The 13,520-nt window shown below is 35.4% G+C and overlaps 1 protein-coding gene and 2 non-coding genes across 3 annotated transcripts; all 3 read right to left on the bottom strand.

Moving 5' to 3' along the window:
* Nucleotides 1–8,807: 8,807 nt before the first annotated feature.
* Nucleotides 8,808–13,499, bottom strand: LOC119083441 (homeobox protein Meis3-like; the record flags this gene model as incomplete). Its single annotated transcript, XM_037193165.1, is given in 10 exon segments — nucleotides 8,808–9,111; nucleotides 9,182–9,263; nucleotides 9,344–9,409; nucleotides 9,482–9,654; nucleotides 9,717–9,932; nucleotides 9,995–10,079; nucleotides 10,141–10,290; nucleotides 13,153–13,203; nucleotides 13,276–13,358; nucleotides 13,361–13,499. Coding segments are annotated over 10 exon segments (1,269 nt in total), but the record flags the coding sequence as incomplete, so codon positions are not given.
* Nucleotides 10,408–10,480, bottom strand: Trnav-aac. The gene has a single exon. It is a non-coding gene; the product is annotated as a tRNA-Val (tRNA).
* Nucleotides 10,908–10,981, bottom strand: Trnat-agu. Its single transcript has one exon. It is a non-coding gene; the product is annotated as a tRNA-Thr (tRNA).
* Nucleotides 13,500–13,520: the final 21 nt, after the last annotated feature.

Below are 13,520 nucleotides of genomic sequence, written 5' to 3'. Positions count from 1 at the left end.
GAACCGTTTCAAAAAGCGATTAATTATTGGTAGCAATGCTCGACTGAAGAAATTAAAAACTGGGCATTAAACATTAAAATGAAACACGCTGACGATTTCAATTCATTTCAGTATTTTATATTTTAAGAAGGTTTTGTTTTAGATATATAATTGTTGTTAATCATAATCATAATAGTATACACATTTTTCATTTTTAAATTAATTTTGTTTTTCTTAAAAATAATTCCTTTTACTGTTTTCCTCCTTCTTCCTCTTCTCATCCGTCTTCTATTTTATTTCAATTCTTGCTCTCGAGTATACATTCATTTTTTTTTGGTTTTTATGGAACAAACTTTTTTCTGTTTTCTAATTTTTAATTTTTTTTTAGTTTATTTAGACCGCTTTCAAATAGTACAGTTATCCGGAGTGTTTTTAATTTTTTAATCGAAACGGAGAAATGAAGTTAATTCAAAATCAGGAATGAATTGATTATGCGAAACGAACATAGTTCAACCGTTCCATCGACCTGAAACTCAATTGCAACGAAATTGTTGTTGAAATTTCGTGGCTTTAGATCAATTACTGGAAATTGGTTGAAACAAAAAAAAGTGAAAAGATCGACAAAAACAAAATAAAAAGATCTAGAGACAGAGGGTAAATCTTTCGTGTTCCGACCTAATACCACATGAGTGGATCGGTTTTTTTTCATTTTGAAAAGTCACACCCCGTCCCTATTGTAACAGTAGAAAAACTCGTTCTGGAAAATTACAATAGCGAAAGGTGTCGATATTGAAATTGCCAAAAAATAGTCGATCCACCCTTCAATTACCACGGTTGGAAAAAGGCATAGAAAATTTTGTAAAAATAGAACGTCAGTAAGGAGGCAACTGAAAAATGACTAGTAGTTGATTTGTTAATTTGTTCTTCATTATTGTTCCGCGATCCGCCCGCAATTTATTAAAATAAATGATTTTTGTTGGCACTAAATTTCAGTTAAAACTTAATTTTTAAAATTTTCTTTTTTGTTTTTTCTTCTTCTTCAATTTGTTCGGACGACCTTCTATTTGTCCGTACAATATTACTATATTACTATAAGTAGTAGGATAAATATTTACATTTTCCAAAAAAAAAATTAAATTTCAATTTTTTTTTCGAGTATGCTGGGAATATAAGCAGAATAATTTCAAAAACGTTTTTAATTTATTTCCTTCAGTCCATTTCTGGGTGGAAAATTGCACATCATGTTCACGTTTTTATTTATATTCTGGGCTAAGCTTTGAAATGCTTTTTATTACATTGAATATTTTTTAATTTTTATGCTAAATAGGTTTTAATGGACTACGTTATATGGAGAAACTAAGAAACGATAATCGTCGTTGTGTGTTCAATTTTTAGTTTTTCTTCTTTCTTATCTTCAAGTTTTTCATTCATTATTGCTTTGCGTTTTTATTATTTTTAAATATTTTTTTTGTTTCAATTTTTTTTTTCATTTTTATTACATTGTTCAACATTTACAGTAAAATATCAAATTTGTTTTTTATTCCCGTTAAATTTAAAGCATTTCCTTTTTACGATTAATTTATTTATTTTTATTTTTTTCAAAAAAACGTAGCTACAAAGTGAATGACAAAAAAGAAAAGAAAATTCATCAAAAACCACAAAAAAAAATTACATTTTACAAACGAGGACTGAAAATCTACTATCACAGGCGATGCATGTTAAAAATTAATTATCAAAACGAGAACTATGATATTGTGCAAGATGATTATTAATTTCAGATTGGAAACATTTGCCACATTTGATCAATTTTACACACGATTACAGGCTCGTCGCAAGTCTTTGCCTTACTATCACAATCATCGGATTTCTTCTGTGCATGCCATTCGTTTTCAAAGAACGAATAAACTGACGAGATAATAGCATCCAACATAAGTACCCGGCTTTGAAAGCTTAGTTTTGACGCATTGAAATTTTGGGAGTAGGCAGAACCAAAGGCAAGTGCTACGATCTTAATTGTCGCACTGAAAATGCGGAAGCTGATAAAACTTTTAAAATTTATTTGTCATAAGTGGGCAGAGAACATTTGTAAATTTTGTTGACAAGGTGTTTCAAAGATTTCAATAATTTGCATGATTCTTAGAGGATTTTATTTACCTTTCAAGGATTTTCATCGATTTTTAATGATGTTCCTTTTGAGTTTGAGGATTTCTGTAGATTTTCTTGGGATTTCCAAGGATTTGCTTTAGATATTTAGGATTCTCTTGTTTTCTAAGGATTTGCTTGAAATTTTTAAGGATTCCTTGGACTTCCAAGGTCTTACTTTAGATTTCCTGCGACTTTGTGAGTTTTCTAGTTTTCGAACTAAGCGAACTTCAGCGTGACGAAGCGATACGAAGTACAAAGGGGTTTATAGGATTACGATGCCGTGTGTAATTGATGGAATTCGAAGCAGACGGTAAGGGCAAAGTGTTTGCCTATGTTCATAGATGACGAATCTGCAATAAAAATTTTGTCTGTCCGTCTGTCGGTCTGTCACGTCGATATCTTGAGTAAATCAAATCCGATTTCAAAATTTTCTTTTCCCTGAAAGATAGTCGAAATAGTGAGGCTAAGTTCGAAGATGGGCATATTCGGGTCGGCCTTCGTGAGTTAGGGCCACCTAAGTGATTTAAGGTCTTTTGGTGATATTTATGGGCAAATAAACGATGGAAATGACACAGCTAATGATAGGTATTGTCAATACCAATTCCAGGAAAAAAAAGTTTTTTAAAATCGGCGGTGAGTGGACCGTGAGTTAGGGGCCTTAGAAGTGAAATGCTACTAGGGCCCTATGTGTATTTTACATAGAATCAAGTAAATTTAATCCGTTTTTCGTAATTTTTGTGTCATTTGGAAGGTAATCAAAGGGCCGAATAGAATATTGGTTGAAAAAAAAATTAAAATTTGGGTCCTTGGACTAAGGCCGCTACTAGGGCCCTATGTGTATTTTACATATAACTCGAGCAATTTCATCCGTTTTTCGTAATTTTTTGTTTTGATTTGGAAGGTAATCGAATGCCGAATAGAATGTTGTATAAAAAAAAATTAAATTTGGGTCCTTGGACTAAGGCCGCTACTAGGGCCCTATGCGTATTTCACATATAACTCGATAAATTTCATCCGTTTTCGTAATTTTTGTGTCATTTGGAAGGTAATCAAAGGCCGAATAGAATGTTGTTGAAAAAAAATTAAATTTGGGTCCTTGGACTAAGGCCACTACTAGGGCCCTATGTGTATTTTACATATAACTCGAGCAAATTTCATCCGTTTTTCGTAATTTTTGTTTCATTTGGGAGGTAATCAAAGGCCGAATAGAATGTTGTTGAAAAAAATTAAATTTGGGATCTCGGACTGAAGCCGATACTAGGCCTTTCAAAAAAATAAATTTTAGGGCGATTTGAAATTTTTGTTTCATTTGAAAGGAACGTCGTACGGGGCTTCGTAATTGCGCTATGCGCAGTTTGTAAGATGTACATATTACATAATAATTTTACTTTAACTACATTAACCGGCGCAATAGGCTTACGTGTCAAAAGTAGCGGTGACAGACGCACTAGGGTCACGTACGCAATAGATATACGAGGTTTGTACGGGGCTCAGTCGCAGGCAAACGCTCCGACTGTTCTGATGGCTCGTTTTTTTTATTTAAATAGATCGGTATGTCGCGTGATGTCTTTACCGCTAACAATAACTTTACGCCCCCATTTTTTTCTGTTCAAGATGATTGTAACATCGCAAGACAAGCATTCGGACTCTGTCTGTAACTTCGTAAATATTAACCAGTTGTGGTTGTTTCCAACTGCGAATAATGTTAACACATTGTTCGCTGATATCAAAAAGTTTTTTTTTATTTGTTAAGCCGAGACATTTTCACATCAAGCATTTCACACCGTTGATTATTTTAGTACTTTAGAGCGTCACTTCCAATTGGTATTTTCCAAACTCAAAACCACTCTTTTATAAATGGCAAAACGAAAAAAAACTGTAGAAAAAATGAACGGCTCTGTTTACATTAATTTAGTGTAATTATTCTTATCGTTCCATGCTACTTATATCATTTTATTAGTATTATGTACACACCGTTCTCAGTATTCAACTCTTTGTCACCATTCACAGAGCGAAAAAAATGTCACTTTTTGTCAAACTGTTCATTGAATTGAATTGCAACAAAAATACAAAATTCACAATTCTTAATTTATACATTTTTCATAGATTTTGTTATTCTTTTTTAGGTATATCTCATTTTGCCCTTCCCTTTCGTCGTCGTGTCCACTTCAATTTTTCTTATTATTTTTTCTTCATTTTAGTGTTAGTTTTTATAGTTCAATCAATCAATATTACACTCGCCTAAGACTAAATTGTATATAAATAGGATGGAATAAAATTACGTATTTTTGTTTGTTTTGTTTTTAATTTTATTAAATTTTACGCGATTTAATGAAGTCAAAAATGTTTTTCAAATTAAATATTTTTTTTCATTCTTCTTTTGTTCAATAAAATTTGTAATTTTTTTTTTGCGTATACAAGATTTTTTGTGGGTTTTAGTTCATCAAAATTTGCTTAGGTTTTGGTACAAGTTTCCTTCTATCTCGTAAAAGATATTTTTGCAATCAAAAAAAATTTGTCTAATTGAATTATGTTCCGTATACGTTGTTAAAAAGAGATTCTCATATTATGTCTTCTTGAAGATGTGCAACACATTAATCCGCCAGGGGGAACAATGCCAACAAATAATCTGGTATGTATGATAAAGCAGCATTGATCAGCGATCTCGTATATTTGTCGATTTTTACTTACTCTTCTAGTGACAAGACAAGAGTGGAGTACGTAAATATGTGACTTCTCGCGCTAACATTGACTAAAATCGACTGCAGCCAATACCAGGGTCAGGGGCGCCGACCAATATCTTTTAATAGAGGGACTCATTGAAGACCGAAAGTTTTTAATAGTGGGGCTCACTGAACAAATTCTAGTTTTAAATAGTACGGCCCGAAATCCCAATTGTGGGGCCCGAGGCTCGCATGGCCTTAGAAGTCAGCGCCACTGACCAGGGTCTATTTTAGGGGAATTTTTCGTCTCCGTTGTTTTAATGGATTTGTTAGGTGTTTTTTTATGTTTTCCAGCCAGCACCTTTTTTACGCCGATCCGATGAACATTGCTACTGTAAATAGACATTGCATTTCACCGACTTCGGAAAATTTTCGGTAAATAGCAGTTGCAGGTCAAAGCATGTAAATTAACGAGTTAGAAATGTCTTTCGGTGGAGGCTTTGTCGTGAGGCATTATATCGCGTTGGTCCAAATGCAATGAGGTTCATCGGCGAAATTTGCTGAGAATTTTACCGAAAAATTATCGGTAAATTTTGCAGCAATTTTGACCACCAAAACGTATTTCATTTGGGCCAGTGAGATATAATTTCTCACGACAATGACTCCACCGAAAGATATTACTAAGCTGATCGTGGGTTCGAGCTTATGGCATCTTTATTTACACAGCGGCCTCTGCAATCTCTAAGTGTAAATGACATTTCACTTTTAGGAGTCGTCTAGTAAGGACAATTTAAAAATTAAAATCGGAAAAAGAGTTCGATTGCAACAGCAACCAAAAACTCCTTCTGAATCCCAACACTTTCAAAATTCTCTGAAAGAAGGCCTCGGTTGTATTTTAGGTCATAAAATTTAGTCCTAAATGCGTTCGTTATTTCAACAAGAAGTAAGTAAGATGAGGAAAGCGGTAAGAAATCTTAGAATAACCTGTCACACTTAACCTGTCACATACGGTATTCATCTGTTATCGATAACGATTATAGAAATAATGACAAGCTCTGGGTACTGTGGTTCTTTATATAATAAAATGAATGTTAAAAACATTAAAGTACAAGATTTGAAGTCAACCGATTAAAAATACTTTGATTGATGGAAGTAATAGGTCGGATAATAATACTGGTCATATGCTTGCCGTCGGTAACAGGGTAATGAAATAATAACGTAAGATCAACAGGCGAATTGTAGTAATTTTTAGCCCCGTACGAAGTACGAAGGGGCTTATAGGATTACGATGCCGTGTGTAATTGATGGAATTCGAAGCAGACGGTAAGGGCAAAGTGTTTGCCTATGTTCATAGATGACGAATCCGCAATAAAAATTTGGTCCGTCTGTCCGTCTGTCTGTCACGTCGATATCTTGAGTAAATCAAATTCCGATTTCAAAATTTTTTTTTTCCCTGAAAGATAGTCAAAATAGTGAGGCTAAGTTCGAAGATGGGCATATTCGGGTCGGCCCTTCGTGAGTTAGGGCCACCTAAGTGATTTAAGGTCTTTTGGTGATATTTATGGCAAAACAAACGATGGAAATGTAAATGACACGGCAAATGATAGGTATTGTCAATACCAATCCAGGAAAAAAAGTTTTTTAAAATCGGGTGAGTGGACCGTGAGTTAGGGCCTTAGAAGTGAAAAGCTACTAGGGCCCTATGTGTATTTTACATGGAACTCAAGTAAATTTCATCCGTTTTTCGTAATTTTTGTTTCATTTGAAAGATAATCGAACACCGAATAGAATGTTGTTGAAAAAAAATTAAATTTGGGTCCTTGCACTAAGGCCGTTACTAGGGCCCTATGTGTATTTTACATATAACTCGAGCAAATTTCATCCGTTTTTCGTAATTTTTGTGTCATTTGGAAGGTAATCAAAGCCGAATAGAATGTTGTTGAAAAAAAATTAAATTTGGGTCCTCGGACTAAGGCCGCTACTAGGGCCCTATGCGTATTTTACATACAACTCGAGTAAATTTCATCCGTTTTTCGTAATTTTTGTTTCATTTGAAAGATAATCGAACACCGAATAGAATGTTGTTGAAAAAAAAAATTAAATTTGGGTCCTCGGACTAAGGCCGCTACTAGGGCCCTATGCGTATTTTACATACAACTTCGAGTAAATTTCATCCGTTTTTCGTAATTTTTTGTGTCATTTGGAAGGTAATCAAAGGCCGAATAGAATGTTGTTGAAAAAAAATTAAATTTGGGTCCTCGGACTAAGGCCGCTACTAGGGCCTTATGTGTATTTTACATATAACTCGAGCAAATTTCATCCGTTTTTCGTAATTTTTGTGTCATTTGGAAGGTAATCAAAGGCGAATAGAATGTTGTTGAAAAATAAATTAAATTTGGATCCTCGGACTGAGGCCGATACTAGGCCTATGTGTATTTATACTCAATAAATTAAAATTTTAGGGCTATTTGAAATTTTGGTTTTATTTGAAAGGAACGTCGTACGGGGCTTCGTAATTGCGCTATGTGCAATTTCTAAGATATACACATTACATAATAATTTTACTTTAACTACTTTAACCGGCGCATAGGCTTACGGTCAAAGTAGGTGGACAGACGCACTAGGGTCACGTACGCAAATAGATATACGGGTTTGTACGGGGCTCAGTTTGCAAACGCTCCGACTGTTCTGATGGCTCGTTTTTTTTTTGGAGAAATGTCTGAAAATTTCATGAAATTGAATTCTCAATTGTTGACCCTGGTTGACTCATATTATTTAATGATGCCTATTCCCACTCCAGTCTCATCTCCAATGAGTTGGGCATATATCAAATCGTATCCGAAAGCATCTTCAAGAAAGACATAAAAACTGTTCTGATAAATCGAAGCGCAAATGTTTAGCGATTTTGATACAAATTTTTTGTTTTTGATTTTAAAAAAGATTTTTAGACAAATGCTTGGTATACACAAGATATCTCGATTTTCTTTTCATTTTTTTTTATTAAATAAATGTTCTAATCGACAAATTGATTGAAATGAGGTAAATGTTTTACGTATACATTGGTTTTTTTGGTTGGTATTTTACTTCTTCTTCTACTTCAAGTCGTTTAAAAAAACTAAAATTTAAAGAAAATTTTGTTTTCATTTTTTCACTAAAAATAATTTTTGATTTTTGATAAATTTATCAAAATGTTTTCTCCTCAACAATATGTTGTGTGTCTAACAGTTCATTCCGTTCGTGTAAATAGTTAAATTTTGTTTTTCCCTTAAATATTTTTCATCAATTTTACGTTATATTTCGTTCATCCCCGTTCCCAAGTAATTATTTCACTTTCTCTCTCACTTAAAAATTAATTTCACTTATCAACGGTTTTCCCGTTGTTAATTTCAATAATGTGGCGGCTCACTTGTCTAAATTACTGTTCTTTAGTCATCTGATAATAATTTTAGTGTTCAATTGTTCAAGCATTTCTCCTCGTTATAATCAATAAATTTCTCTTCTTTCCAATTAATTTTTAGTGACTATAAGTAGGTAGTTTTATGGCACATCCAAGAGAACTTAGTTCCTTAGTCAGTAAATTTTGCGTTGTGTTTTCATATCTCTCTTCGTTTCGTTAATTTGTTTTTTGGCAATAGAATCTTAATGGTGTTTCTGTAAGTCGTGAGAGCTTCTAAAAATACTGCGGTTGCTCGAGTGAAAGTGCTAAAAAAACGTTGGATTGAAAGCAACACTTTGCACCCGGTCTGAATTATCATTTGAAAATATTGACCGTTCTTACGCTTACCAACCAGGCGTTCGAGAATGTGCCAGAATGTTCGCACATATAGAGTACATCAATGTAATTAACCTAAGATGGACTGTATCTAGGCTCGTTATCGTTCAAAATAATAATTGGGAAATTACAACGCACTTACAGCAGCAGCGCTCAGTAGCGATCCCAAACTTTTTCAAATTTTCATCGATAGTCAGACCTCAAAATGAATCTCGACAAAGATCAAAGCCGATGATTGATGTACGACCTACACTCTCCACTTGCCATTTCACTTCTAGAACGAAAATCTCCTCACCGCACAATTCTACATGTCGACGACATGGCGAATTTAAGAATCATGATCGATGACTAGGCTGTCATTGCTTTCGTCGGAACTAAAATAACTTTCGGCCAACTTATGCGCAGACAATCGATCGGATTCGGCTCGATTCACATTCACGCTAATATTTTCAATGTTCGGATCGATGAGAGCTGGATTCATGATCGGTGACGAAGCGCTGTCGGTCCAAAAGCGCTTCGAAGGCGTCTGTTGTTGTGACGATTTTTTGCGAGCTGGGTGAAGGAGAATTTTCGTTAAATAAAATTGGAAACGAATGTTCAAGGCAAGCAATGGTTTGTCTACCTGAGTTCTGATTATTGTCGCTGGCATGTTCGAGCATTGGTTGCAGAATTCTACGTCTAGCATTTATGAACCAGTTGTTGACCTGAAAGGAGTGTCGTCAGTAATATTACATCAAACGGTCGAAACTGATGGCATTGGTGTCGCACACCGATAAGACATTACCTGCAGCAATGTTAAATTTGTTTGAGCCGCTATTGCACGTTTCTCGTCTTCAGTTGGATAGGGATGCTGGTGAGAGACAAAAATTTATTTTTTAAATCCAAACAACCGAAAGTGTGTTGTGTCGAAGGTCACACTTACAACTAAATGTTGAAAAAGCCATGCCCTCATGACACTGGTAGCTTGTTTTGGAAGAATGCCGCGTTTCTGTCTCTTCGATCCGGAATTATTTGAAAAATTCGAACTTAGATCGTCATTGTTTGAGTCAAGTTCCGAATCCATTTCATCGGAACTGCCACACGGTGAAAGTTGATCTGTTGGAATTCAAAATTGTAAGAATCGTTGGCCATCGAATTAACCATCGACAATGTCTTACTCGAATACTGATCTAATGGAAGGGGTGGACATCCAATTTGGCTTAATGGAGTTGATCCTAAAATCTGCGAAGACAATATGGAAGGTTGTTGCAGTTGCTGCGGAGACGTAGTCTGTGGTATAGTAACCGGTAACACTGGTGGAATAACAGATATATCACTGCTTCCGTTGAAACTATTTTCCGGCGTACTATTACTGTTTTGTATGTTGTAGGCTCCTGAAACGACGATAAAATTTGCACAATTTGTTGTCAAAGTGTTTCGGACGTGACAATCATACCTTGAATACTACTGAAGTCATTTCCCTCTGTTGCTGAGAGGAAATCTGCATTGCCAAAATATGGACCCTGCTGCACTAGAGACTCCTGTATAAATGAGAACGAAAATTAGAATAACGAATTCGGTCGGAACGAGTTCCACACTCACCTGTTCGGGACTGTTAACAGGACTATTCGAGTTCGATAAATTGTTATTGTGCTCTAAAGGATAATCGGACCGCAGAAGGTTCTCTGATTGCATTTTCCCACGTAAACAGGCTATGTACCTCGTGCAGAAGTCTCTACACAGTTCTTGAACCTGTTGAAATGCGAAAAATTTAGAAACAAAAATTGAAAAGCGACCTCGCGAGGTTGTACGAGTGTCTTAAGATTTGATAATTTTTGGTATTCCAATCAAATCTGACTAAAAAAAAAATGTTTTCGCCAGGGATCGAACCTGGGACCTTCTGCGTGTTAAGCAGATGTGATAACCACTACACAACGAAAACACATTTCGATGTGCTTTATTTGCTACTATTAAACAACCGAAAACAACACATCGAACACGAAAACTATCGAATTCAAAAAACTCGATAATTTGGTACAGCAGGTGTTCCAGATAATTTGAATTGTAAAGTGAGTATCTTGTTATTGCAATTGATTACATACCGCAACACATTTTTTTTTCATTTTTTCAACACCTTCATCCTTATGGTAATCAAAAATTAGTGAGAAACTAGATACTGAACATTCCTACTTGTATGCACCAGAAGGTGATTTTCTCAATTATTCCTATATCACTGACCTAGCGATGTAATTATGGTCACCTTCAAGCTTAGTCTATTCAAACTGATTTGTCGAAATCAAGTAAAAAAGTCTTATTAAATGCCACCCTTCAGATCCCAGCATTCTTTTTAAAGATTAAAAAAAAAACTACAGGCCCGGCGAGAATCGAACTCACGATCTCCTGTTTACTAGACAGGCGCTTTGCCTACTAAGCCACGGCGCCTTATTCACACTGTTCGTGTTTACAAATCCGGTCTCATTTTCATGAGTTTCAAAGAGTTAAAATCCATGAGTAAACAACAACTGTTACAGAACATAGTCCGTATGTGGTATTTGGAGCTGCTGTGTTAACTCTTATGTTGAAACCATTAAGATCACAATGTTTATTGATTACGTTTCTGCTTCAATTAGATAGTAAGGAAAAAAGGTGATTCGGAGCACGGTGTGGTTGAATGGAGTTTAATTGAACATGTCGTCGCAAATTTGATATTTTTGGATATTCTTAGTCTGCTTGTGACCCTGAACAACGTTCCACAAAAATTTTTGATCTTCATCCGTGCAGTCAGGAGCACCCAGACAAGGCCCCCTAGAGTGCTCTGTGGGTGCGATAGAGCTGATTGGGGTTGCAATCGATAGGGTATGGAATTTTAATAGTCATAGTACAAAAAAAAATTCCCATGGATTCAAGGTGGACAGGTGGCGACTCATTGAAGTTGAAAAATGACGATCTTTGAAAGGTTCTACAGGCGTGGATACTTGAGTCACAGAGGTGGTAATTAGTTGTACAAGTAGAGAGATATTAGCTCTACCAATATCCAAAAAATTACTTTTCCAAATTTTCTACGTAGCAACTTTATAGTGGTTCAAAATTTTTCTCTCTTTTTTGGCCATATTTGTGAAACTCAGCAACACCTCAGTCACACTCTTGATAGTTTTTCGCAGCCAAACTGCATGGATTTGTTTTGCTGTTAGTCTCAGCTTTCCAACAACACCCCACTTGCTATATCTCTGGTCAACAGTGCCGTTCTATTGAGTGCCTAAGTGAGGTAAGTCCATCTACTACGAAATTTTAAGCATGACTTCAGAAAACGGTGGGGATGATTTGTTTGATTGCGATTTATAAATAGAATTATTAAACTACATAAAAAAAGCAAAATATTACTGATATTTGGCATCTATTACCGTTTTCTGAAGTCATGCTTAAAATTTCGTCGTAGATGGACTTACCTAACTTAGGCACTAAATAGAACGGCACTGTTGACCAGAGATATAGCAAGTGGGGTGTTGTTGGAAAGCTGAGACTAACAGCAAAACAAATCCATGCAGTTTGGCTGCGAAAAACTATCAAGAGTGTGACTGAGGTGTTGCTGAGTTTCACAAATATGGCCAAAAAAGAGAGAAAAATTTTGAACCACTACTTTTGCTACGTAGAAAATTTGGAAAAGTAATTTTTTGGATATTGGTAGAGCTAATATCTCTCTACTTGTACAACTAATTACCACCTCTGTGACTCAAGTATCCACGCCTGTAGAACCTTTCAAAGATCGTCATTTTTCAACTTCAATGAGTCGCCACCTGTCCACCTTGAATCCATGGGAATTTTTTTTGTACTATGACTATTAAAATTCCATACCCTATCGATTGCAACCCCAATCAGCTCTATCGCACCCACAGAGCACTCTAGGGGCCTTGGTCTGGGTGCTCCTGACTGCACGGATGAAGATCAAAAATTTTTGTGGAACGTTGTTCAGGGTCACAAGCAGACTAAGAATATCCAAAAATATCAAATTTGCGACGACATGTTTAATTAAACTCCATTCAACCACACCGTGGGAGGTGTGGTAGGAATACTTCAAACTTTTACCATTCGAAATTGTTAACCATTTTAATGGTTAATGTTAAAGACTGCCTAATAATAGTAGGAGACCAGAAGCAACCACTAGTGTTGAAGTGTCCTGGGTCCTGTGGAATTCATGTGACGGTTTTGATTATTTTTCTAAATTAACGACCTCCATCAACCTCCTATTCTATAATTATTTGTAATAAAAAAAAACTTTGGCTTCGTGAATGCCTAATCTAGCTACTGGTACTACCAGTGATAAAAGCGTATAGCAACATGTGTTATGTTTAATACAAAATCTTGTACTTCATTTCCTTTAACAAAAATTTCACATGTCAGACCACACGAACCAGAGTCTAAGATTATTATCATTTTTGTCGTAGATGTCGTTAACAGACGATTAGCTGAAATTAGTTGAGTATTCAGAAAATCCAATCATAAAACTTAGATAAGACAATGCTAACTGAATAGGGCGTTGTAAATGTCGTAAAAGTGATAAATGATCGAGACGGAAATTTTTGTTCATAAAATTTAACGAAATAACAAACGTTTTACCTTCTCCAACTCCAACAGATGTATCCGCAGAACTTGCAAAGCTTTTATCATCTGCAAAACGAATTAAAAAAAAAAAGTTTTCACTCAAACGCTCGATGGTTTTACGGTTCGTTTCAATCTTACTAATCCATCTAATTCGGCATTGTTGGTGAGCAACGGTCGTTTTTCTTTCTCTAATAATTGCACAAACGCTTGAATGTCCTGGAAAAGCTGTCGCCTTCGCAGTTATTTCCATTTGACGAACCATTCGGACTAGACGAAGATGCATTTGAGGGTACGTAGCCTTGTGTCGCTTGTTCACATTTTTCCAGCATTAGTGCCAGCAGCGAAAACAAAGGATGTCTGTTTTTATGTGCAAAATAAATAGA

Source organism: Bradysia coprophila, unplaced genomic scaffold (assembly GCF_014529535.1).
Source record: "Bradysia coprophila strain Holo2 unplaced genomic scaffold, BU_Bcop_v1 contig_651, whole genome shotgun sequence".
Classification (NCBI taxonomy): domain Eukaryota; kingdom Metazoa; phylum Arthropoda; class Insecta; order Diptera; family Sciaridae; genus Bradysia; species Bradysia coprophila.
Note: the sequence above shows the minus strand (reverse complement) of the source record. Positions and strands in the feature narration are given on the sequence as shown.